This window comes from Peromyscus eremicus, chromosome 4 (assembly GCF_949786415.1).
Source record: "Peromyscus eremicus chromosome 4, PerEre_H2_v1, whole genome shotgun sequence".
Taxonomy (NCBI): Eukaryota; Metazoa; Chordata; class Mammalia; order Rodentia; family Cricetidae; genus Peromyscus; species Peromyscus eremicus.
In genome coordinates, this window is record NC_081419.1 from 131,713,320 (window position 1) to 131,737,121 (window position 23,802).

The 23,802-nt window shown below is 50.4% G+C and overlaps 1 protein-coding gene across 1 annotated transcript; it reads left to right on the top strand.

Annotated features, from left to right (window-relative positions):
* The first annotated feature begins 1,096 nt into the window (after positions 1–1,096).
* Positions 1,097–23,802, top strand: Lbp (lipopolysaccharide binding protein). The gene is made up of 15 exons (XM_059259716.1): positions 1,097–1,387; positions 3,615–3,729; positions 4,688–4,816; positions 6,300–6,455; positions 7,118–7,181; positions 10,455–10,518; positions 13,183–13,274; positions 13,760–13,936; positions 14,365–14,424; positions 16,465–16,632; positions 17,555–17,622; positions 18,083–18,125; positions 19,240–19,303; positions 20,062–20,138; positions 23,421–23,802. The coding sequence occupies exons 1-15, from the start codon at positions 1,264–1,266 to the stop codon at positions 23,463–23,465; spliced, it is 1,446 nt and encodes a 481-aa protein (XP_059115699.1). The 5' UTR covers positions 1,097–1,263; the 3' UTR covers positions 23,466–23,802.

The following is a 23,802-nucleotide window of genomic DNA, read 5'->3' on the forward strand; positions in this document are numbered from 1 at the left end:
GCAGCCTGGGCCTCATGGGGCTAGTTCCTATGTCCTTACACACACAGGATTTCGTGCATGCTGGGTTAGTACTGTATCGTGAAGATCCATGGCCCTTCTCCATTCTCTTCACACACTTTGGACTTTTCTGTTAGCCCTCCAGGCAGTTCAGGGGTTTGTGTTAGTCTATATTCAGAATGAAAAACTAAAGAAGGCTGGCATTGCCTGCTCTGATGTCCTGTGAGGGTCCTCATTGCTCTCTGTTCTGTAAATCTGAGAGTATTCAGCAGTTAACATCTGTATCACGAGCTGCAACTTCTTGGAATTTCAAATGCTGGTACTAGGGAAGTGGAAAGGGCTTAAAGAGGATCAAGAGCTCCAGACCAATCTGGGCTGCATAGGAGACATCCCCCACCCCTCTCCAAAATCAAAGAAACAAACAAACTGAAGAATTTTCTAGAATGCCAGGAAACAGGGAGGACGTAGGATCCTTACAAAGTGTAAAAAAGGGGAAAGTAGGGATGAGCTGCCAAGTTCAGCTCTTAGAGGAGTGGTGCCATTACAATCTCCCCCCCCCCCCCCGAGTTAAAATGCACGTGAGCAGTCCCCTCTTCCCTGACACCTTAGCTGGGGCTCACTGCTCCGCCTGGGTCACACAGCGCCGCCGCTGACACACTTGCACACTGACTGAGCTATGCACAGCAAGTCCCAGAAGGAAGATTGCTGGGGTCAGGGGCACAAGGCTGTTTTGAGAGCTTTTGGGTGGTGTTTGGTTTGGCTTGATGCTGGAAATTAACGTTTGAAGATTTGCCAACCTGCCGTCCGGACAATTATGCCACAGCAAGGCTGGAAGCAGAAGTGGTTATTTCAACAAACAAGAGTTGAAAAAAAGCAGAGTCCAGACCGAGCCACACCTATTATCCCTTCCAGCTTTCATGGGCCTGGGCTGTGACCCTGAGTGAGCCTCAGTTTCCTGCCCGACACACCAGGCCTTCCCAGCAGAGTGGTCAAAAGATTGGCTGAGGCAAGGCAGACCCTCCAGGGAGTGTGGGCGGGGCTCACCCCCTGGGGCCGGGCCCACCCTCCCAACCTGAGCCGTGGTAACAACAGTGACCCCAGTAATGTCGCAAGCAGGTTCCAGTCCACGGGCCTCCCTTTCCCGCTTGCGCTTGCGGGAGCCCGCCCTCCCTCAAGAACCGCCCCTAACCCTGGGCCTTGGCTACTTAAGGGCACCAGAGCTAGCCCACGTTGACACAGCTCCCACTCACCCACCGAGGGTCCAGGATGGATGCTGGGACTGTGCCTCTGCTGTCGACACTGCTGGGGCTGCTGCTCTTGTCCACACCCGGGACTCGAGGTGCCAACCCCGCCCTGGTGGCCCGGATCACCGACAAGGGCCTGGAGTACGGTAAGAGGCCGCACTGCAGGCTGGCCTAGGAGACCCGACACCTGGCATAGCCAGGACATGGAGGACGTTGTACCTTTGGTAGGGAGGCTGCTACGTGGGTCATGTGGCCATAGCTGCGATTCTGGCCCCGTCACTCCCCAGCGGTGTGACCTCAGCACACTTGACTTGTGTTATCTGACTTCTGCACCCAGGCAGGGAGGAAGGTTTGGGTAGCTGAAGCAGGAGGTGGCTGAGAGAAAGGCAGATAGCAGCGGCAGATGAGCTAGGACTAGAAGGCAGAGGAGAGCCTGGGGAACAGCCCCACGCAGGGAGGGGCCTGGGACGGTTCCCTCAGGAAGAGTCTTGGTGGTGTTTCATACGTGACCTAAAACCCACAAGTCACAGCTGGAAGCAGTTAGAGACTGGGAGGGACTAAGGGAGGCTGGCTGGAGGATGGGGTGTGGCACATCGGGATCTGCGTGCTGGTCATGTGGCTTATCAAACTTCAAAATATACTGGTTGGTACCTTCAAGATGAGCACTCCTCGGTTGCCTATGCTTATCTTACTACTGGCTTTTTCCCCCAATTATTTATTGCAGTACTGGGGATCGAACCCAGGGCCTTGCACATGCTAGGCAGGTACTCGACCCCCACATCTTCTCTTTTTCAGTTTTGAATTTTGGATAGCAACTCACTGAGTTACCCAGCCTGGCTTTGAACTCACTCTTAGGTCAGGCGGGACTTGAACGTGTTCTGATAGTCCTGCCTCAGCCTCCCAAAGTAACCTGGGTTACAGTTCTGCACCACCAGGCTTGACCCAACTTTAAAAACTGGGGAAGGCTTTTTGACAAGATGCTGAGATGATACCACAGAATTATCATGTCCAAGGGATGAGGGAGCTGGGGTGCTTGTACAGCCCAGACATGTCACATCTGAAGGGCCTCCACTGCCTTCTGGAGGTCATAGCATTCCCTCAGGTGGGTGCGGATGTTGGGATCTAAGACAGGCTGTGGACAGGGTAAAATCAGGGAGGGCTTCCTGGAGGAGGTAAAGTAGAAAAGGCAGTAAGAACTAGCCAGGGACAAAGGGTGGCAATCTGTCAGAGGGCTCCTGCTGCACACACCCTAAAGAAGAGGTCACATTGAAAGAGATGAAAGAGAAGCCTCTAGTGACCTGTGTGCCTAGCCCGGCTGGAGGCAGCCACCTAGATTCTATTCCTGTCAGAGGCACAGTAGGGCCGCTAACTGCATTTGTTTGGAAACCCCATTGCTCTGGGGTTAGTGCCATGTGTGTGCCCAGTGCTCTGGGGTTGGTGCCATGTGTGTGCCCAGTGCTCTGGGGTTGGTGCCATGTGTGTGCCCAGTGCTCTGGGGTTGGTGACATGTGTGTGCCCAGTGCTCTGGGGTTGGTGCCATGTGTGTGCCCAGTGCTCTGGGGTTGGTGACATGTGTGTGCCCAGTGCTCTGGGGTTGGTGCCATGTGTGTGCCCAGTGCTCTGGGATTGGTGCCATGTGTGTGCCCAGTGCTCTGGGGTTGGTGACATGTGTGTGCCCAGTGCTCTGGGGTTGGTGCCATGTGTGTGCCCAGTGCTCTGGGGTTGGTGACATGTGTGTGCCCAGTGCTCTGGGGTTGGTGCCATGTGTGTGCCCAGTGCTCTGAGTTTGGTGACATGTGTGTGCCCAGTGCTCTGGGGTTGGTGACATATGTGTGCCCAGTGCTCTGGGGTTGGTGACATGTGTGTGTCCAGTGCTCTGGAGTTGGTGGCATGTGCCACGTGTGTGCCCAGTGTTCTGAGTTTGGTTAGGCTGCACTGGTGTGACATGCTGGGCTCCATCACGCCCATGAGGAGGGTGTCATTGTTGTCACTGAGGGATAGAGAAAGTGAAGTCTGGGGACTTGTTAAAGTCACTCGGTTAGAAAGACATCATGGCCAGGATTCTAGCCCTGGAATTCTGGCAGTGTTTGCCACACCCCAGGCGGGCAGCACTCCTTTCCTGGTCGTGTTGTTGGTAAAGACCTCTCCATTCTCTTCTGTAAAATGGGCACAAGCCTAACAACTGCATGATGTTGAGGCACTCTCCTGGCTCCATGCTGCCTGGCTCTGGTGGGCTGGGCAGCCTGTGCTGTAATTACTGTCAGCAAGGACACCGGCCTCTCTATCCAGGGAAGGTGGGAGCCACTGAAGAATTTAGAGAACAGGAGTGGGGCCAGGGTGACCAGGCTGACCCCAGCTTTTCCTTGTCTGCAGCGGCCCAGGAGGGGGTGTTGGCTCTGCAGAGAGAACTGCAGAAGATCACACTGCCTGACTTCACCGGGGACTTCAAGATCAAGCCTGTGGGCCGCGGGCATTACGAGTTTCATAGGTGACTGGGGAGTGGTCCCGGCAGCCTCTTGGGGCATGCAATGGGGGTTCAGAGGGGGCTTCTTGGAGGGAGCTGGGTCCCTGCATTCAACATGCAGCAGTGTTAATGCCTGCTGAGTGTGTGGCCTGAGCCTCAGGTTCCTCATCAGCAGTGGAGCTGCTGTGCTCTCTCTCCCTTAGAGGGCTAATTCAGGATCCCGCCAATCAAGAAGCCTGGAAGGGAAGCTAGGCTTAGAACTTAAAGTGAAGTATCCTGACCACTAACATTGCCTTTTGTGGATGGGGCAGTGAGGGAAGGCTTCCCAGAGGAGGGGGCACCCGGGCTGAGTCTTTAAGGCTTTACTAGATGTAAGTGCCTCCTGTTTTTGTTTTTTTAAAGAGGCATAAAGGATGGAGAGCGGAAAGAGCAGTCAGGCCTGCAGCCTATGAACGCCCTCTTGCTTGGTGTTCCTTTCTTTTATTCTTCTTGTTAGTGCATATTTATTAAGCACTTATTGTGTACCAAGCTCCTCCAACACCTCCACCCCAAAAGGAATCGACCTATTGTTTCCCATGGATAGCCTTGGCCCCTTCCGGTCTTCTCTGAGGGCTATCTCAGGCTTTCTTAAATCTGATCCCCTTCCTGGGCATGAGGAGGGCAGGGGTGGAGGAAGGATCTGCCATCTGATGGAGAGTATCTGCCCACCCCAGGATACTGTCACCAGCCCCGAGGTTTACGGGGCCCAATCCTGTGTGCCTGGACCCATTGAACCCTTTCCTCAGAATGTAGTTACTCTATTGTAAAAAAAAAAAAAAGGGCAAAGCAGCACCGGGCTGCTTCAGGGACCCCGGTGACATCAGGAGGGTTGTCTGAAGCGTGCCTGGTGCTGTGCCAGGTAAGGCTGAGAAGGAGGAAGCATGGTTCATGGGCCAGCCGTGTCCTGACACCAGCCTGATGCCTCCCTCCTGTCTCCCTGCAGCCTGAAGGTCGAGAACTGTGAACTGCGTGGCTCCTCCCTGAAGCCGCTCCCAGGCCAGGGCCTGAGTCTCGCCATCTCCGACTCTTCCATTGAGGTCAAAGGCAAGTGGAAGGCACGCAAGTCCTTCCTGTAAGTTAAGTCCCATCTGCCCCCGGGCCTGTGGTCTTAGCCTTCATTCCTTCTTCCTGGGTCGTCGGAAAAACCACATGATGGACAGACTGGTGTGGACCATGTGCGCTCGTGTGTGCGCTCTCTCTCTCTCTCTCTCTCTCTCTCTCTCTCTCTCTCTCTCTCTCTCTCTCTCTCTCTCTCTCTCTCTCTCTCTCTCGGGACAGGCCTGCTTCTCCTAAGGGTTCTGATTGGACTAAGCAAGACCACATGCCCTATTCCCTGTTTGTTTCCCACAGGCCAGGACCTCCCATAATCTAGGGCTGTCCTCAGGAAGTGCCCTTCCAAATGTCCCCTCCCTCAGAAGGAGGCACAGAATGGGAGGAGTAAGCTTAGGGACAGTTGTCACTCATGAACAGGATGCTGGAGACTGTGAGAGGTACCCAGAAGTCCCCAGCTCAGCCTGCTCACCCTTCCTTCTGCCCTGCATCAAGGGCTATTCAGTTCCAGCCCCTGGATGGGGCAGCCCCACAAAACACACATAATTTAAGGCCTCTAGAGGTCAGAAGGCCAAGGTCAAGGAGGCAGCAGGCCTGGCTTCCCATGGGGCCTCTCTCCTCAGCTCGCAGATGGCAAGTGTTTGCCACACTCCCATGTGGGCTCTTGCACGGGTTTCTCCCTTCCTACATCCTGACCTCCTATGATAGTGGTTCTCAACCCATGGGTTGCAACCCTTTTGGGATCAAATGACCCTTTCACAGGAGTCACCTAAGACCAGTGGAAAACACAGATGTTTATATTCCAATTCATAATAGTAGCAAAATTACAGTTATAAAGTAGCAACAAAAATAATTTATGGTTGGGGGTCACCACAGCATGAAGAACTGTATTAATGGTCGCAGCATTAGGAAGGCTGAGAACCACTGTCCTGTGAGGACCTGCCTTCTTTGCCTCTGTTAATCACACCAACACGTCTGTCTCCATGTGGTGTCACCACCAAGGAGTACGGGGGGCGGGGCTTTAACCTGTGCATTTGGGGACACAATTCAGCCCAGGACCAGTCTCAGCTTGGTGGCAGCTTCCAGCCATGTGTTTTTGCAAAGTATAAACAGAGCCCCACCAGAAGAGTTAAATGGCCACATTTACAGATTTGGTGTAAGTGGGGGCGGGGGGATGGGGACGCACAAGTCTTACCAATTCTTACTCAACTTTGGGTGGAAACTGGCTTTGTTGTAGGTTCATTTTCCATAACTTTCCTGTGTTAGAGCTGCGCAGAGCTTGACTTTCTTTTCATTGCTTTCTCTCTTTCTTATTACTTTGTTCATTGTGTGGATTAAGGAATGAGCCTCTGTGTCTGCGCATATAAATCTTTTTTTCTTATTTGTGATTAAGTCATAAATCTTTGCTCATGTCCACTCGCTTTGAATAAGAATCCAGGTTCCTGTTTATGCTCCAATGGCAGCAGATCGTAGCCACAATGAATAACTGTTCCTCTGACCTCCAGGAAACTTCAGGGCTCCTTTGACCTGGATGTCAAGGGTATCACCATCTCAGTGGACCTCCTCTTGGGCAGCGATCCCCTGGGGCGGCCCACAATCACCGCCTCCAGGTGCAGCAGCCGCATCTATGATGTGAATGTGGACATATCAGGAAAGGTGGGGTGAGTCACCCCAGGGACCCCCTGGGGATGGTCCTCGGTGGGTTCTGACAAGTGTCCAGATCTGGGTGGAATGCTTAGCACCCCACAGACACTAGAGACCATCCCTTGAGGACGCTGTTGGGACAGACAGGTACAGACCCAGGCAGAAGTGCTGAGGTACCATTTCCACAACCCAACAGACTTAGGGGACCTTGTCAGGGGAGGAAGCTTTGGGTAGTGGAGGAACATGTGGCTTTGGGCAAGGTTCAAGTCTATGTTCAGGTTTTTGCCTCCCAATCTCAGTTCCCCTGGCTAGAAAAATAGACTCTAGTTCCAACCCCAAATCGCATGTTCTCTCAGCTATGGCAGGAGGCTGAAGCCAGCCATACTGGCCGTGGCAGGGCTATTGTGAGACCCCTGATGTGGGCGCTGCCATACTGGCCGTGGCAGGGCTATTGTGAGACCCCTGATGTGGGCGCTGCCATACTGGACGTGGCAGGGCTATTGTGAGACCCCTGATGTGGGTGCTGAGAACCATACTTGGATCCTTTGCAGGAGCAGTATGTGCTCTTGACCATTGAGCCATCTCTCCATCTCCAGGTGGCAGGGCCTGGCTTTCTCCATCCTCACTGTCCCTGTACCCAGTGGCAGACAGCTGACTGTATACTGTGTCCCCTGCCCAGGTGGCTGCTGAATCTCTTCCACAACCAGATCGAATCCAAGCTCCGAAAAGTATTGGAGAAGAAGGTAATTAAGGCCAGGGGGGTCAGGTGGATCTCTCCACAGGCTGCTGTCTCTGGACAGGCTGCAGAGGCCTGTTACACAGACACACACACACACACACACACACACACACACACACACACACACTGTGGTCCCGGGGTCAAGGTGAACTTGATAAACATGCCAGCCTCGAACCCATGACATATCACCAAAGTGACTTACACTCCCTGCTGCTGCTTCTGATAATGATTAGCAATATATCTTATAACAATATACGTTGCAATAATTTTATCACAAAATACAGTGGCATAATTATTGTTTTGCTCAATTAACATAATTAGTGCAGAATATACTATTCTTATTTATAAAGAACAGCTGCTGTTTTATGGTCCTGTGCTTTGGCCAGGAATAATGAGCTAAGGTTTTTGCATAATCTTGGCCTCAATTTTTCTTTTTATGGTTTTTGGGTTTTTTTTTTGTTGTTGTTGTTGTTTTGTTTTTTCGAGACAGGATTTTTCTGTGTAGTTTTGGTGCCTGTCCTGGATCTCACTCTGTAGACCAGGCTGGCCTCGAACTCACAGAGATCCTCCTAGCTCTGCCTCCCGAGTGCTGGGATTAAGGGCGTGTGCCACCACTGCCCGGCTCTTTTTATGTTTTGAGACAGGGTCTTACTATATGGCTCAGGCTAGCCTCAAGCCCAAGATGTTCCTGGGGTTATAAACATCAACACCAAACTGGGATTGACCTCAGACTTTGAAGGAGAGACTGGGGAGGCTCAGAAGAGTGTATGTAGTAAACTAACCAGTGCTACCTGGTCAGACTAGGATGGGGACTGTCCCAGCACTGGGCCCAGATGCCAAAGGCCTTAGGAGAGCTGAGTGTCTAGGAAGGGTTGAAGATCCCGCTTGGCCCTGCTCTCTATGAGTCTTCAGGCATCTCTTTTCGGCAAGCTCTTGTCTCTGGCTGCTACAGGACTCACTCTTTGCTGCTCAGGGTAGAACGCGCTTTCTGAACCAGTGAGGCTAAGAAGGCATGCTCTGGAAGACATGCTGTCTTGTTGCCCTGTACCCCCAAACACCTAGGAAGCGGTTGGGCTCGGGTCCTGTGAGCAAGCAGGCAGAACCCAGAGATGCAGAGGTCGCAGGGCCAGTGGCTACTGATGAGGATTTAAATCTAGAGGGAGGGTTTCCTCCTCCTTGCAGCACCCTTAGTTACCATGCTTCCATGCCTCCAGAAGGCCCTCCTAGGCATCTGGAATGGAGGACCCCATCTTTCCCCTCCACAAGCATTAGGTCTCTGAAATAACAGGGTGCCCAGGCTCAGGATTTGGGGGATTTGGTGGGATGTTGTCTTTCCAGGGAAGGGACAACCCAATGTGGGGCTGGCGCCACTCTGGGCTCCCCAGCTGCACCCCATATCTTCCAGGCTACCATCCCTTCCATGACACCTCACAGATGACATTCTCTCCCAGCTGCAAAGAAAAGATGAGCTATTACCCTTGCCTGCCCAGTCCCCATGGCCTTCCCCACTGCCTACCACCTGACTGACAGCCCTCGGGAACCATTGTCCTTAAACGTGCGTCAGACATGGCTATCCTCTTCGGAGAAGCCACCTGAGACTGCAGCAGGACCGAGTTTCCATGTCTCTCCCTTTCACCGCACACATGGGTACATCGCAATCGGTAGTAACTCACAAATCAAAAAGAGCTTTTAGCTGGGCACGGTGGCACACAGCCGCAATCCCAGCACTCGGATACTGAGGCAGGAGAATCTCAAGTTTGAGGCCAGCCTGGGGTACATAGGAAGAATCTGCCAAGATGGAGGGGAGCAGGGCAGAGATGGCTCAGTGGGGAACGTGCTCACTGTGCAGGCCTCGGGGCCTTGAGTTTAGATGTCCAGCCTCATGTGAAACCAGCAGTGTGGCGCATCTGTAACCGAGTGCTACAGGGTCACAGACAGGAGGTCCCAGGGGCTCGCTGGCCATCTAGTCTAGCTGAATAGTGAGCTCCAGGCTCAGAGAGAGATCACTCAAGATTCAAAACCTAAGGTGGAGAGAGAGAGAGGGAAAGACACTCAAAGTCGACCTCTGGCTTCCTCTGCATGCACGGGTGAGTGCTCTTGCACACAAGTGTGCATATGTGCACACATGCACACAACATACAACACCCACAGAAGAAAGCGGAGAAATGCTGTTGAAAGTTCCCACTCTCCTGTGCGCACACACACAAAGAAAACACGCACGCACGGACTCAGGTGTAAGTAAAGGGGAACTGGCACAGGACACGGAGCTGTTCTTTGAGATGGGCTCCCGGCAGACACAGCACCTGGTCTTTCTCACCTGTGGGATCAGCTTGTCGCAACCAGTTGCGCATGAAGAATTCACTTGCAGACTATCCCCATGCTGGTGACATTTATTTATTTACTTGCTATTTGTGGGAGGAGTACCACATGTGCCATGGCACTCGTATAAAAGCCAGACGCAATCTGTGGGAGATAGCCTCTCCTTCCACTCTGCGGGTCCTAGGTATCAAACTCAGGATGTCGGGATTGGGCCCAAGTTTGTTTACCCGCTGAGCCACCTCACCAGGCACCAGCTCTATTTTTAGTACGCTTCTCCTCCTCCTGGCTTCTCTGTTGTCCAGAGGGAACCACACGGTTGGCACCTCGCCTTTCAGAGTATTTATCTCTGGTTTTCGTGAAAATATTTCTTCTTGGTCATATTTTGTTGGCTTATATAATAAATAACTCAAGTGATCACAGCATCCAGGACAGCAAACAGGTTTGAAGACATTTATTTACTGCTCTTGAGACGCTCCCAGCCCCACTGGTGGCAATAAATTGTATGTAAGTGGTTCATAGGCACGACCACTGGGTTTCCTATGGGTACCCAGGGAGCAGGGGCGGCCCAAGTCGCCACCGCCCAGTGACAGCCAGTAGGGGACAACTGCAGGACCTCTATGCCTGCTTAGACAGGGTCAGCTGTTCAGCTCTGAGCTTCAGCAGCCCAGGCTTGCCCTAAGAAGCCCGTAATGGTGGGGTTTCATGCACCAATTCCCACCAGTACCTTTCTGTTTGCAGACATCCAGCCTTGGGGCCAGCTCTGAACAGCCCGCTCGGACCCTGTTGGAGTCCACGTCAGGGCTGACATGATATTTTTTGTTTTATCACTTCCGCTTTGGTGGCACCTGGTATATGCTAAGCATTTATGGACATTACAGGTCGATGGCCACTGAGCAAATGTCACTGAGGGCTTGCATAGGTGCAGACTCACCAGCCTTCCCCTTCCTGTTCCTCTCAGGTTTGTGAGCTGATCCAGGAGTCCGTGACCTCCGACCTGCAGCCTTATCTCCAAACTCTGCCAGGTAGGACACCCACATGCCCCTAGAGACTCTATTTCTCTTCATTTTTCATAAGCCCATATTTGAATCCTATCAAATATTCAGAGACAAAAGAGTAGAGAGAGTGATTTACAATCCTCTTTTCTCCTCAGCTTTTCTGCCAAGAGGTAGCCTTGATCTCGGGTGGATCTTTTCAGATAATTTCTTTTCTTGTCAATACATAATGACACACTGGGTAGTGGTAGCACACACCTTCAATCCCAGCACTTGGGAGGCAGAGGCAGTCAGATCTCTGTGAGTTCGAGGCCAGCCTGGTCTACAAAGCAAGTTCCAGGACAGCCAGAGCTACACAGAGAAACTCTGTTTGGAAAAAAACAAAACAAAACAAACAAACAAACAAAAATATAATGACACATAAGCTCACAGATGTATGTTCTCTTGTGTCTGAGTACGTGTGTGTGTGTGTGTGTGTGTGTGTGTGTGTGTGTATGTGTGTGACTAATTGTGAATGTTTACTTCTCCGTATACACAATATAGATATTATTCTGATCTTGAAATCCCTGTGACTTGGAGAAACTTCTATGTCAGTATATGTAGGTTCAGGGAGACAGAGAGACAAACACAGACTAGTTCTGGCAGCCTGAAGCTTCATGGGGAGCCCATACCCAGGAAGGCCAAGCATGTCCTGCACTGGACTGCCCCCTCCTCCACAGCCCTGATTGGGAGAATGTTCCAGGTCCCACACATAGTCAGCTGGGCCAGCCTGGGTCTCAGGTGAAGGAGTGTCAGCGAGTGGCTTTTTATTGCTGGGCATGGTATCTCACTTCTGTAATCCCTGCACTTGGGAGATAGTGTCAGGAGGACCAGAAGTTCAAGGCTAGCCTCCAGTACATAGTGAACGATAGGCCAGCCCAGGCTCCATGAGATTGTCTCAAAAACAAACCCTACTTCAAAGCAACATGCATTGATGGAGGAAAATACTCAAATCCTAAACGTAGCCAGCCTCCTGACCTAGAAGGTCCCCTTCAGTCACTACTCAGCAGCTGTCAGCACCGCCCCTGCCTGTCCCAGCTCTGCACGGTACATGAGTGGACCTCACTGTCTTCTGAGACCTTCCAAGTCTTTCTTTAAAACAAGAGGCCAGGCCACATGCTGCCCAGGGATGTTCGGGTATTCTCCTTGCTGGGGACACAGCTGTCCCTCCATCCGTTTTCCCACCATGCTGTTCAAGGCTCACTGGGTAGTTTTTTGTTACAGACTGTTCTGGGCTGGGCTGCATTGAATGTTCTAGGATCTGTGGCTTCAGGTTTTAGGGTATAGACCTGTGAATGATGTCACAAGCTCAGGTGTTCAGAACTGTATCCTGCCAAAGGGTTTCCAGAGCGCTTGAGGCAGCCCCACGATTTTTAACAGTTGTGTAGTATTCCACTGAGGGTGTCCTCAGGTATTTAGCAGGTTCCACTGATGAACATTGTCTTGGTCACTGTTCTATTGCTGTGAAGAGACACCATGACCAAGGCCACTGTTATAAAAGAAGGCATTTAATTGAGGCTTGATTACAGTTTCAGAAGCTTAGTCCATTATCTTCATGGCAGGAAGCATGGTGGTTCACAGACAGGTGCTGGAGTAGCTGAGAGCTATATCCTGATTCATAGGCAGAGAGAAAGAGAGAACCTGGGCCTGACAGGGGTTTCTGACATCTCAAAGCCCACCCCCAGTGACACACTTCCTCCAAAATGGCCACATCTCCTAATCCTTTCAAATAGTGCCACTCCCTGGTACCAGAGATGCCTAGTTTTGCTATTTTTTGCAATGGCCACAAGGCAGCAGGGAGTGCCCTGCATTCATTTCTTGTCCACATTCAAGAGTGCATCTGAGGAGCAGCCATGTTTGGAGTCCAAGTTCTAGGATGTATATGGAAAGTTTGCACTTGACAAAGGGTCTGTGCCTTCTATGATGAGGCTCCCAGGCCCCTGAGTGGCACTTGCTAACACCCCTTCAACTGAAGCTGAGACTGGGGCTGGCACATCTGACTGTGCGTGGGTCATGGAACAGTCCCTTAACCAAGGACAGGGAAGGGATAGTCCCACAAGGCCCTTGGGAGATACCTGGATGTCCTGGTCATTTTGCTTAACATGAAGAGTGTGTGTGTGTGTGTGTGTGTGTGTGTGTGTGTGTGTGTGTCCCTCTGGCTGGCTGTAACGACCCAACTCTGGAAACTGCTTAGGCCTTAGGATGAACCTCACACCCTCACCACGGCTTCTCCACCATGGGACTGGAAAATTCTACCATGTCCCTTTGTTGGAGAGGTATGGCCTGGGAGCTGGGATGGATGGGATGGGTGAGTGGAGGGTCTTTTAAGGTTTTGTTTTTATTATTTTTATATTACATGCATTTGTGTGTATGTGTGTGGGTATGTACACATGAGTTCAGATGCCCTGGAAGGCTAGAAGCATCAGGTCCTCCTGGAGCTGGAGGTAGAGAGATGGTTGTGAGCTGTCTGACCTGGGTGCTGGGATTTGAACTCTGGTCCTCTAGAAGACCAAGATGCACTCTTAACCACTGAGTCTGCAGCCCCCAGGTTGAGGGTATTTAGAGGAGCAGTTAGGGCTCACCCTCTCTTCACTTGCTGCAGGCCACCCCTGGCCCTGCTGCAGCCCCTCACTCTGTTCCTGCTCTAACTTACAGTCACAGCGGAGATTGACAATGTCCTGGGCATTGACTACAGTTTGGTGGAGGCTCCCCGCGCAAAGGCCCAGGTGCTAGATGTGATGTTTAAGGTGAGGGTGCAAGAATGGGAGTCAGCCACAGGACAGTCAGCCCACTCTGCTCCCTAACTTCAGGGCTGTTCTCATTTTTAGGGGTTCTTGCTCTGCCCAGGGCCCAGAGTTATGAAGTGGTGGGTAGTATCCCCAGAAGTGGGAGTCACACAGTGTCTCTACACCACCCTCAGCCTCAAAACTCCCACTTGCTCTCCCCGACTTCTCCAGGACCTTGCCCGCCCTGCTGGGGGAGGGCATCAGAAGTGGGTGGAGCAGAGGGGCTGGCCAGCACACATCCTGCTGTTTCCATAAAGCAAAGCTTCTAAGGCCCTTGTGCCATAAGTGACACCAATTTGCCCAAAGGACTTCATCATTAAAGGGGCAGTTAAGGACGGTGTTTCTAGTCAGAGCCATTCATCAGTCGTCGTAGGTAACCCCTGAGCTCCGTGGCTAGACATGGGATAGACTTCAAACAATCCGACTGTCCCCATTTCTCTCTCCAGGGTGAAATTTTTAATCGGAATCGCCGGTCCTCGCCTGCCTCCCCCACTCCAACGATGAACCTACCTGAAGACAGTAAACTAATGGTCTACTTTGCCATCTCAGATCAGGCCTTCAACACAGCCAGCCGGGTTTATCACCAGGCTGGGTACCTGAACTTCTCCATCACAGACGACATGGTGAGAAAGAAAGTGGGCTTCGCCGTGCTCCCCAGGGACAGCACTGCTCATCCTTCCTTCTAGAATCACCAGGAAGACAGACAAATCCCTATCTCTGTGAGGGCTTATACAGATTAGGTTAACTGAGGTGGAAGGCGCAGCCACCTGTGGGCAGCACCATTCCGTAGGCTGAGCTCCCGGCTGAACAGGAAGGGGAGGGTGAGCTGAGCTAGGGCCGCTCTCTGCTTCCTGACTGTGGGGGCAGGGTGTCCAGCTGCCTCAAGCTCCTGCCGTGATGGGCTATACTCTTGAACTGTGAGCTAAAATGATCCTTCTTCAAGTCGCTTTGGTCAAGTATTGTGTTACAGCAACGAGAAGTGACTGACTCGTCCGTCTCCACAATCCTCCTCTAATGAGCACCCTAAAGCCCCCTGCCCTTCTTCCTGCAGTTACCACCTGACTCCAACATCCGGCTGAACACCAAGGCCTTCCGCCCCTTCACTCCCCAGGTAAAGCTCCTTCCACCCTCCATGGGCGCAGCTTGAGCCCACCCGTTTGCCAAGGTTTCCCTCTAGAACCTCTGTGACCCAGAATCAGAGGGTAGTGAGGAGACCCTGGGGAAGGCCTAGGAGCTGCAGGCTTGAGGGCTCCCTTCAAAGTCCTTGCAGCATGGGCCTAAGCCCCCTAGTCAGCCTTCCTCAGGGTTTCTGGTCTGGTTTTGATGTTTTGGACTCCAAGGGAATGCTGGGAAGGGCACCTAATTAATATCACCTAGCAACCAGAAAGGGCTTACCAGGAGCCAGGCATGCTCAGCTTGTTTTCGGGGGCTCTTTCAACATTTGAGGGGCTGGGAATGGGACCGGGGGTACACATATGCTACAAAAGCTCACTACCTCTGAGATACAACTCAGCCCTCAGTTTTCTAACACAGGATCTCATATGTAGCCCAGGCTGGCTTTGAACTTACAATCCTCCTGCCTCAGCTTCCCAAGAACTTGGAACTATAGCTGTGCACCAACTACACCTAGTACTGAGATTTTTCCAAATGGAAAAGAAGTTCTCATATCTCACCATTCCAGAGATATAAAAGTGATGGTAGGAAGTAGTCCTGGCCCCTGCTGACCCCTGGGACCTACTTCCCATGAAAAGGCTCCCAGGTTCCCAATAGTGTCAGATTCCAGAAGAGGGTGTCAGATCCCACAGGTCGTGAGGCCCCTTTGCATGTACTAAGACTTGAACCCGGGTCCTCTGCAAGAAGCAAATATGCTCTTAACCACTCAGCCCTCCCTCCAGTGCCCCCCAACCCCTCTCTCATAGTCTCTGCGGGAGGCAGTGCGCATTCTCCCAGGTTCTTTTACACAAACGGGTGTGGTGTTCTGCACTCTCCGACCTTCCTGTCTGTGGGACACCCTCCATACTGGAAGTTCAGTAGCTTCCTTCCCCTTTTGGTCACAGTGAGACAACCTGCTCTTGTGTGGGTATAGTCTCCATAGGACTCATGGGTTGTTTGCAGCCATTGGTAACCCCAGCATCACAGTGAATATCCCTGTGGTTCTGCGCCCCGCCCCCAGACCTTCCTGTATGTTGTTTCAGTTGGTCCCCCAGATTCCCCCTGGTTCCTCACTCAACTTTACCAACCGTGCCTTGCAGAAGGCTTGGTACTGTGCAGAAAGAAATTAAAAGGGTAAGAAAGAATTTAAAAGTTTGCTTTGGAGAGATGGCTCAGCAGAGAAGAGCAGCTGTTGTTCTTACAGAAGATAGTATTCAGTTCCCAGCACCCACATGGTGGCTCACAATCATCCGCAACTCCAGTTCCAAGGGATCTGATGCCCTCTTCTGACCTCTGGGCATCAGACATACATGCAGGCAAAATACTCGTAGACATAAAATAGAATAAATAAATCTAAAAACAAATTAAAATTTAGGAAGGAATTGAATGTCCAAGTCCTGCATTTTCAGGCCCTGGCCCTCCTCAAAGTCACCGAGTTGTCCCAGCTAGTTCCGAGGCATCCTTGGTCACACCCTGGCTCCAGCACCCCCTGGTTCCTGACTGACCTACCTCCTTCTTGTCATCACCATAATCACCCATCAAAGTGGCCCCCTGCTGTGTCCTCAATGACTAGCAGCCCCACCTCCTCCAGCTTCCAAATTCCCCTGACAGTAACAGATGGATCTACTCTTATAGAACCAAAGGCTCATGGGAGTTTGTTCTTCCACCAACTCCGCCCTCCCCAGTCTTGTCCCAGATTAAATTCTATGGCCACCATAATTCAGTAAAAGGTTGAGCTCCCTTGGAATGATGAGATCTGGTCAGGTCTGGTTTCTGAGAGCTAACACAGATGCTACGGTGCCCCCTTTCCCTACTGGCCAGGGAGGGTGGGGGTGAGGTGTCTACTCGGGCAGATGTTCCTCTGCTGTTAAGAAGGCACAGGGTACACAGCACATCTTGTGGAAAGTAGAACCAGACCCAAAGTGTCCCCTTTGTTCCCCCTCTAGACTCTGTAGACCTATTTCCTTCTTCCGACGTAATCTCCACATTCTACCCCCAGATAACCAGAAGGTACCCCGACATGAACTTGGAGCTCCAAGGAACAGTGGTCTCTACCCCGCTTCTGCATGTCAGTCCTGGGAATCTATCCTTGGCCCCTCAAATGGAGATTGAAGGCTTCGTGCTCCTGCCCAGCTCCACCCGAGAGCCTATCTTCCGGCTTGGTGTGGTAAGGTATTACAACCCCGGGAAGGGCTTTCTTGCTTCCTCTTTCCACCAATCTGTCTTACCATTTGCATTTTTTTAAATCTGTGGCACTCTGTTAATTCTCTTCATGGTGTTTGTTGCCCAGGCATTTGTGTAGCTATTTGAAGATTTGTTTATTTAATAATGTACATGTCTCCCTCCAAGTCAGGGCTGTGGTGGGGAGGGTCTTTGTCCTGTTGCCTCTGCAATGTAGCCGATACTGAAGACTACATTTCCCAAGCTCCCTTGCATTTTGATTTCCAGCTTTATCGGCCAATAGCAGCATTGGCTTCCTGCTTTTACTCAGTTCTGACGCCCCCTCCCACACCTTTTTCTTTTTTTTTTTCTTTTTTTTTGCTTCTTAAGGGTCCTTCACCCACATAACCATTCCCTTGTAAAAAATTCTTTCTAAATTTAATACCAAGAGTGTTTTTCCTTTCTGGATGGCTCCTGGCTAATGGGCATGGATTTCAGAATCCTTTGGGGGACCCTGTGCACTAGATGAAGAATTTGCTGTCTTGTTTCAGGCTTCAACTCAACAAGGCCAAAGTGCTGAAGGGCAGTTCCTTTCAGAGCACGTGTCTGCCTTTTGGAGTGTTACTGATGATATCAAATTGTTTTTAAATGAAATAGAACTCATCACTATCATTATTAGAGCTGAGCCCTGGGGGTACCTAGCCATGACCTCTAAGAGCTGACTAGGGATGCAAATTCCAGGTCTTCTCTTGGTACCCTGCTCAAAGTTTAAATCCTGTGACCCTCAGCAAATTCAAGTAAAGTTGTTCATGTCCAAGTTCAGTCCCTAACTGATCAACACATTGAGTCCAGTGGGCAAATTCCTGCCCTCATCCCTAGCATGACAACCACCATCATTAAAGCTTGTTTCTTTCTACTGCCTCTTCCAGGTCGCTAATGTGTTTGCCTCATTGACCTTCAACAACAGCAAGGTCACCGGGATGCTGCATCCAGAGAAGTAAGTATCCTCTACAGGGGTGGGCGGCACAGCGGGGGGGGGGGGGGGGGGAAGCTATGCGTAGGTGCCCAGCCAGGCTCCATCTGGACTCTGTGACTGGGGGAGGGGCGGGAAGTGACACCCCTGTCAATGTTGAGGACCTGCCATTTGGGTTGGAAATATAAATATTACTTACTCCGGTTGGTTTAATTCTTTTGCTGTACTTTCCCACAAATTTCAAATGACTGATTAACTCACACTGCTTTTGCTATGCTTTTAGTCTGTGAGTTTTAGCTTTCAGCTGTATTGACTTACTGGAACGCTGAATGCTCTTTGACACTTCCCCAGTCGCCGCTGGTCTTCCCAACATCACCGTGACTGTTTTTCCTGCCCCTCTGGCACCTGCGCCTCCTCCTCTCTGGGGACCTATTTCGCCTCCCCGCCCCATGATGCCTACCCCCGTGATTCTGCTTTCTTACAGGGCACAAGTGAAACTGATAGAGTCCAAAGTCGGCATATTCAACGTGAGTCACTGTCCTTAGTTACAACATGATTAAGATGCCAGTTAATTGCGGATGTTTTTGAAGCAGTTGCCATGGCACCTAGAATAGGAATGGGAGTAGAAGAGCAGATCTCTGCCCGGGCCCCTGTCGAGCCTCTCAAGAATGCAATACAGGGTCAATGAATAATTATGTCCCAATATAAGACTGGCTGTTGGTCAGAATTATTTTTAACTGCAATGAAAAGAAATCCACCTCAGACTGTCTTGAGCAGAGAGGTGGGATTCAGAGGGTCATGTAACTAAAAATAAAATGCAAGGCTTGAGAGATGGCTCAGTAGGCAAAGTGCTTGCCATGTATGAGGACCTAAGTTCAAATCCCCAACACACAAGTAAAAAGCCAAGCATGGTAATCACAGTGCTAGGGAGGAACAGGTGGACCCCTGGAGCCCAGAGGCCAGCCTAATCAGTGAGCCCCAGGACCAGTAAGAGAGCCTGGCTCAGAAAATAAGGTAGACGGCTCCTGAGGCATGACATCTGAAGCTGACCTCTGTCCTTCATAAGCACACACACACATACACACATGCATGCACACACCCACACACGTGTACTTACCCATACAAACATGCACGCACACCTGCATGCACACACACACAAGACAACTACCAGCATAAGAACTAAGGGTGAGCATTTCAAGTAGAGCTGGATCCAGGAGCTCAGGTCTGTGCATCAAGAGCCTCTGCCCATCCCTCGGGTCTAATTTCATCCATCTTGGCTTCATTCACAGACAGGTGCTCTCCATGGGTAGCAAACCTGAGAATCTCCTGTAGTTTAATTTTTCTGGAGAAAAAAAATTTCCTAAGCTAGCTCTCATTAGATTAAGGTTAGTTGTGCGTTTTGTTTTGTTTCAAGACAGGGTCTCACTATGTAGCCCTGGTTGTCCTGGAACTCACTTATAGACCAGGCTAGCCTCGAACTCACAGATCCACCTGCCTCTGCCTCCCAAGTACTGGGATTAAAGGAGCAAAGATTTGTAGTCAGCTCCACCATTAACACATGGGCTGAGGTAAACTATGTGTAACTGTTCATTTGGGGCACAAAAATGGCAGCATGGTCACTGTGCACCTCTTCTCCCCCAGGTGAACCTATTTCAGGCATTCCTCAACTACTACCTTCTCAACACCCTCTACCCTGATGTCAACGGTAAGAATGGCTCTAGGACTTCCCAGGTCTGGAGTAGACACCACTTCTGGGGAGAGAGTCTTTGCCCTGGATTGGAAGCCAGGGACTCCTGAGTGACCTGAGAAGTCACTTGTCGGAGCTTTGATGGCTGCTGTGGGATGGAAAATAAAGGCAGCCTCGTGTTCTTCCAGGGCCCCAGTGGGGATTTGGGATGGAGACAGTTCTTTGACTCACAGTAAACTCCTATGGGGAAGGAGAGACTTCCGGAAATGCCCATACTTCCAGAGGTGACGGGTGAAAGACCAGGGATTGGGTCATGAATGTACATTTTCTAGTCAACTGCCCAACTCCGTAGTCAAATAGATTGTTGTAAGACCCAAGGCCAGTTCTGTGACATACAGCTGCAGCAGGCTACAACAGGAAGCAGGTGGTGGAGGCCAGAGAGCTGCCCACTGCTCGTCACACTCTTCTGCTACCCCATACCCGCCACTTCCTCCATCAGACCACGTCCAGAGGCTTAGGTACCCTGCTAGCCATTCTGGGTTCAAATCTGCAGTTTTCTTGCTTTGGAACCTAGAACAAATTACTTGGTCACTCTGTGCCTCAGTTTCCATATCTGTAAAATGGGAATAGTGATAACACCTACCTCACAATCTTAGGCAATCACTGAGGGGGAGCACACTGCATCAAGCGTATGTAGAGCGCTGAGCCTTTGGTAAAAATTTGTCTGTCGCTGTCAGTTATCAACACATCTCTTCAATGGTGTTGTCGACCCACAGGTGAGCTGGCCAAGGGCTTCCCCCTCCCTCTTCCAAGGAATATTCAGCTCCACGACCTTGACCTCCAGATCCACAAGGTCAGTGGGGCTCTGGGGATGTGAGGGGTGGGAGCTGGGCAGCCTACCAGGTCTAGAAGCTACCACTCAGAGGTTGGGCCCAGTTCAGTCCTGCAGCTGGGAAGACTCATGAGGACACAGTGTCACCTGGAGTTAAAATATGCCAGGAAGCCATCTGAGTGTCTTTTAGAAGTGATATGAGGCTGAAGCCAAGGTTGGGGTCGGGGGACAGTACAGGTGGCTCAGTGGTGGAGAGCAAGTTTTGCTCCTTCAGAAGACCATAGACTGTTTCCAGCCCCCATAATGGGTGGCTCACAGCTAGCTGCCTGTAATGTAATTCCAGCTCCAGGAGATCTGATATCTCTGGGCTATGTGGGTACCTGGGCTCACATGCACAAACCCACACACAGATGCATGCACACACTGCAGTTTCCTGGCAGCCTCATGAATGTCCTTTGTACCACCTAAATGTTTCTTCTTGACAGAGGACACAAAATCAAGAGCTCCTGGGCTTCACTTTCTTGATGTTCTTACGTTTCCATCATCTAGACGGGTGGGAACTGGGCCAAGTTCAGCTCTTCCCCAGGGATCCACCACGGTCTTTAGCGGTCAGATGGCCGTAGTTGACCTCCAAATTCTAATAAACATGATAATGTATGATAAATTGTATAGTCACTTCCCAGGTGCCAGATATAATAAACATATTAATTATATATGCATACACACAATTAATAATAAAACATACAGATTTTGTCACTATTGGGCAGGAGGTATTTGACACAGCCTGAGGCCCCAAAAGGCTCATTTTGAAAATCCCAGCCTTGCCCACAGGCCATGTTTCAAGGCCATTGGTAAGTTTTATGATTCCCCAAGTTGGTTTGGTTTTTGTTTGTTTAATTTTCTGCTGTCCTGGGTTTCACACATGCTGAGAAACACTCCAACACTGAGCCACAGCCTCAGTCCCCATCTTGATTCGTAAGTGGAAGAGCTGTACCCCAAATGCAGCTGAGAGCACCCTATTTTAAACAAGTGCTATAGCTTATACACATTGTTTTTCATTGTCTGAAGGCAGGCCCATTGCCACCCACATGCACTGTTGGAATTTGGTAGACCTGTTTCCAGGACCCTGGGGGTTTAGGGTTTGTTGGTTTTTTTCTTTCCCTAAGGTTTTCTTAATTTTTGTTTCAGACATGGGCAGTTTAGCTCTCTATTGGTCCAGAGGTCTCTCAGTTCTGAGTGGTTTGAATTCAGTCAAGAGACAGAGACAGTTCAAAGAGAAGTTTATTTAGTAGGGGCTGGCGAGATGGGTCAGGGGGTGAAGGCACTTGCCCCCAAGTCTGATGACCTGAGTTGGATCCCCAGGACCCACATGATAGAAAGAGACAACTGACTCCCATCAATTCCCACAAGTTGTCCTCTGACCTCCAGGCATGCACCATGAGGTGTGTGTATGTGTCACATGTGGGTGCTCACACACAGACACACACACACACACACACACACACACACACACACACACTAGATGAATAAGTAAATGATAGATGATAGATAGATAGATAGATAGATAGATAGATAGATAGATAGATAGATAGATGTCAATGTGATTTAAAAGGCTAGATAAACACTCCAAAGAGACTGAAGTGGGCTTCCCCAAGGTACCCAGCTACCAGGAGAACCTACTTTGTGGATTTGAAAGCTTTTATAAATATGAGATAGGTGACATATTCCTAGACTAAGGTAAACCTTTCTCCCTCCCAAATCATGGTGGACCAGATCTCCATTTTAGGGCATTTCTTCCCAAGATCCTCACAAAATGGGGAGGCAAAACCAAGTGATAACGGACTCATCTTGGGTTAGTACGTGATACAGATCCTTCATTAGTGCACTTGTCTGAGAGGATACCCTGGGGCCTCAGTTTCTGACACAGAAAACAACCTAACTGCAGAGGGGCAGCCTAACCATCAGGAGACACAGCTACCAGGATGTGACTGCAATTTTTCTTAGTGACCTCATCTCTGACAGCTTTCTGCCTAGTATCGAGATTCATTTCTTTTCCTTAAAAAAAAAGGTCATTCCTTGGGCTTGTTCCTTCTCATATCTAGCTTCTCCAGCCCAGTGATAGATAGTTGGATACAGTCCCATTCGACACAAGGATGGTGATTGACTCCATCAATACAGCAAGAAATATACCTGCTTTTCACTCTCCTGACTATTATTGTGATGACCCATTTCTGTGGTCCATCTGCACTGAGTCCCGGTTACCTCTCTAAGCAGCATCTCCAAGATGAGATAATGGGGCTGGCAGATGTGTGAACCTCACTGGAGATGCTGTGGTCTGTGGTCAAAATCCATCTGATCAATGCTCAAAATAAAGGCTAGGTGACCATTCACAGCTGGCCCCCAGTTCTCTCCCCAGTACATGGGGTATAGCTCAAACTTCCTTGAGTTTTTGTGAAAGTCAGGGGCCAAGAATGGAAGCTTTTCATTTATGTCTAACACCTGGGAAGAGACTATCAGAGTTATCACACATTATTATATTCATTAGAATTTTGAGATCAAAAGCCAGGCGGTGGTGGTGCATACCTTTAATCCCAGCACTCAGAAGGCAGAGGTAGGCGGATTTCTGTGAGTTCAAGGCCAGCCTGGTCTACAGAGTGAGATCCAGGACAGGCACCAAAACTGCACAGAGAAACCCTGTCTTGAAAAACCAAAAAAAAAAAAAAAATTTTGAGATCAACTATGGCCCTTTGACCACCAAAGACCATGGTGAATCACTGTGGAAAAGAGTCTGAGCTGGACTTGAGGGCTGAGTTCCCACCCCATCCAGATGATGGAAACTTAAGAACAGCAAGAAAGTGAAGCCCAGGAGCTCACAAATTCATGTCCTTTGCCGAGGAGAGGAAATTTAGATGATACAAAGGACATTTATGAGGGCCTGCCAGGAAGCTGCAGCTTGGGACATGACAGATAGGGAACCGTCTGGGAGAAGGGAGCTGGCAAAGGCTCTGGTAGAGAGCCTGGGGACCGAAGCTGGAGATTTACACACCGACCTGACTCTTATTTCTAGTGGAGCTTGTGTTCTTTACAGCAGAGCTACCTTTTTGGAGTAATGGATTCATATTCTCTGTCTGTCTGTCTGTCTGTCTCCCCTCCCTCTTTCCCTCTCTCCCTCTCTCCCTCCCTCTCTCTCTTAACAAGGTCTGGCCTCTCAAATTTGTGATGCTCTTGCCTCAGTCTCCCAAGAGCTGGGCCTGCAAGTGTGTATGACTGACTCAGAGGCATCTCTTGACTGTTTTTTCCTAGGACTTCCTATACTTGGGTGCCAATGTCCAGTACATAAGAGCCTGAGGACAAGAAGAAAGATGGACCCAGGAGGCCACAGCTGGACCTGCCATCTGCCATTCCAGATGGGCAGCACATCTCTGGAGAGTCCCCAAACACAAAGATGTTTCTGTTCCTGGCTCTGGTAGACCCTGTCCCCACAGGTCTCTTCTTCACCATATGCACCCTCTTGGCCTGGACTTGACTCTCTCTTCCAGGAAGGGCCCTCTCCCCACACTGACCTGTAAGAGCTTTAAAAGCAGGCACTGTGGTTAAGAGCAGACTCTGTGGTTTTGAATTCACCATTTGGTATCTGGCAGAGTGCTGGCACTTAGTAGGTCCTCAATAAATATTTATAGAATGA

What these genes read in the sequence shown, in the direction of transcription:
- Lbp (XM_059259716.1), top strand. Translation starts at nt 1,264, where the DNA reads ATGGATGCTGGGACTGTGCCTCTGCTGTCGACACTGCTGGGGCTGCTG. An exon ending in TGCTAGATGTGATGTTTAAG is followed by an intron (nt 13,275 to 13,759) that starts GTGAGGGTGCAA and finishes TTCTCTCTCCAG; the next exon opens with GGTGAAATTTTTAATCGGAA. An exon ending in TTGACCTCCAGATCCACAAG is followed by an intron (nt 20,139 to 23,420) that starts GTCAGTGGGGCT and finishes GTTTTTTCCTAG; the next exon opens with GACTTCCTATACTTGGGTGC.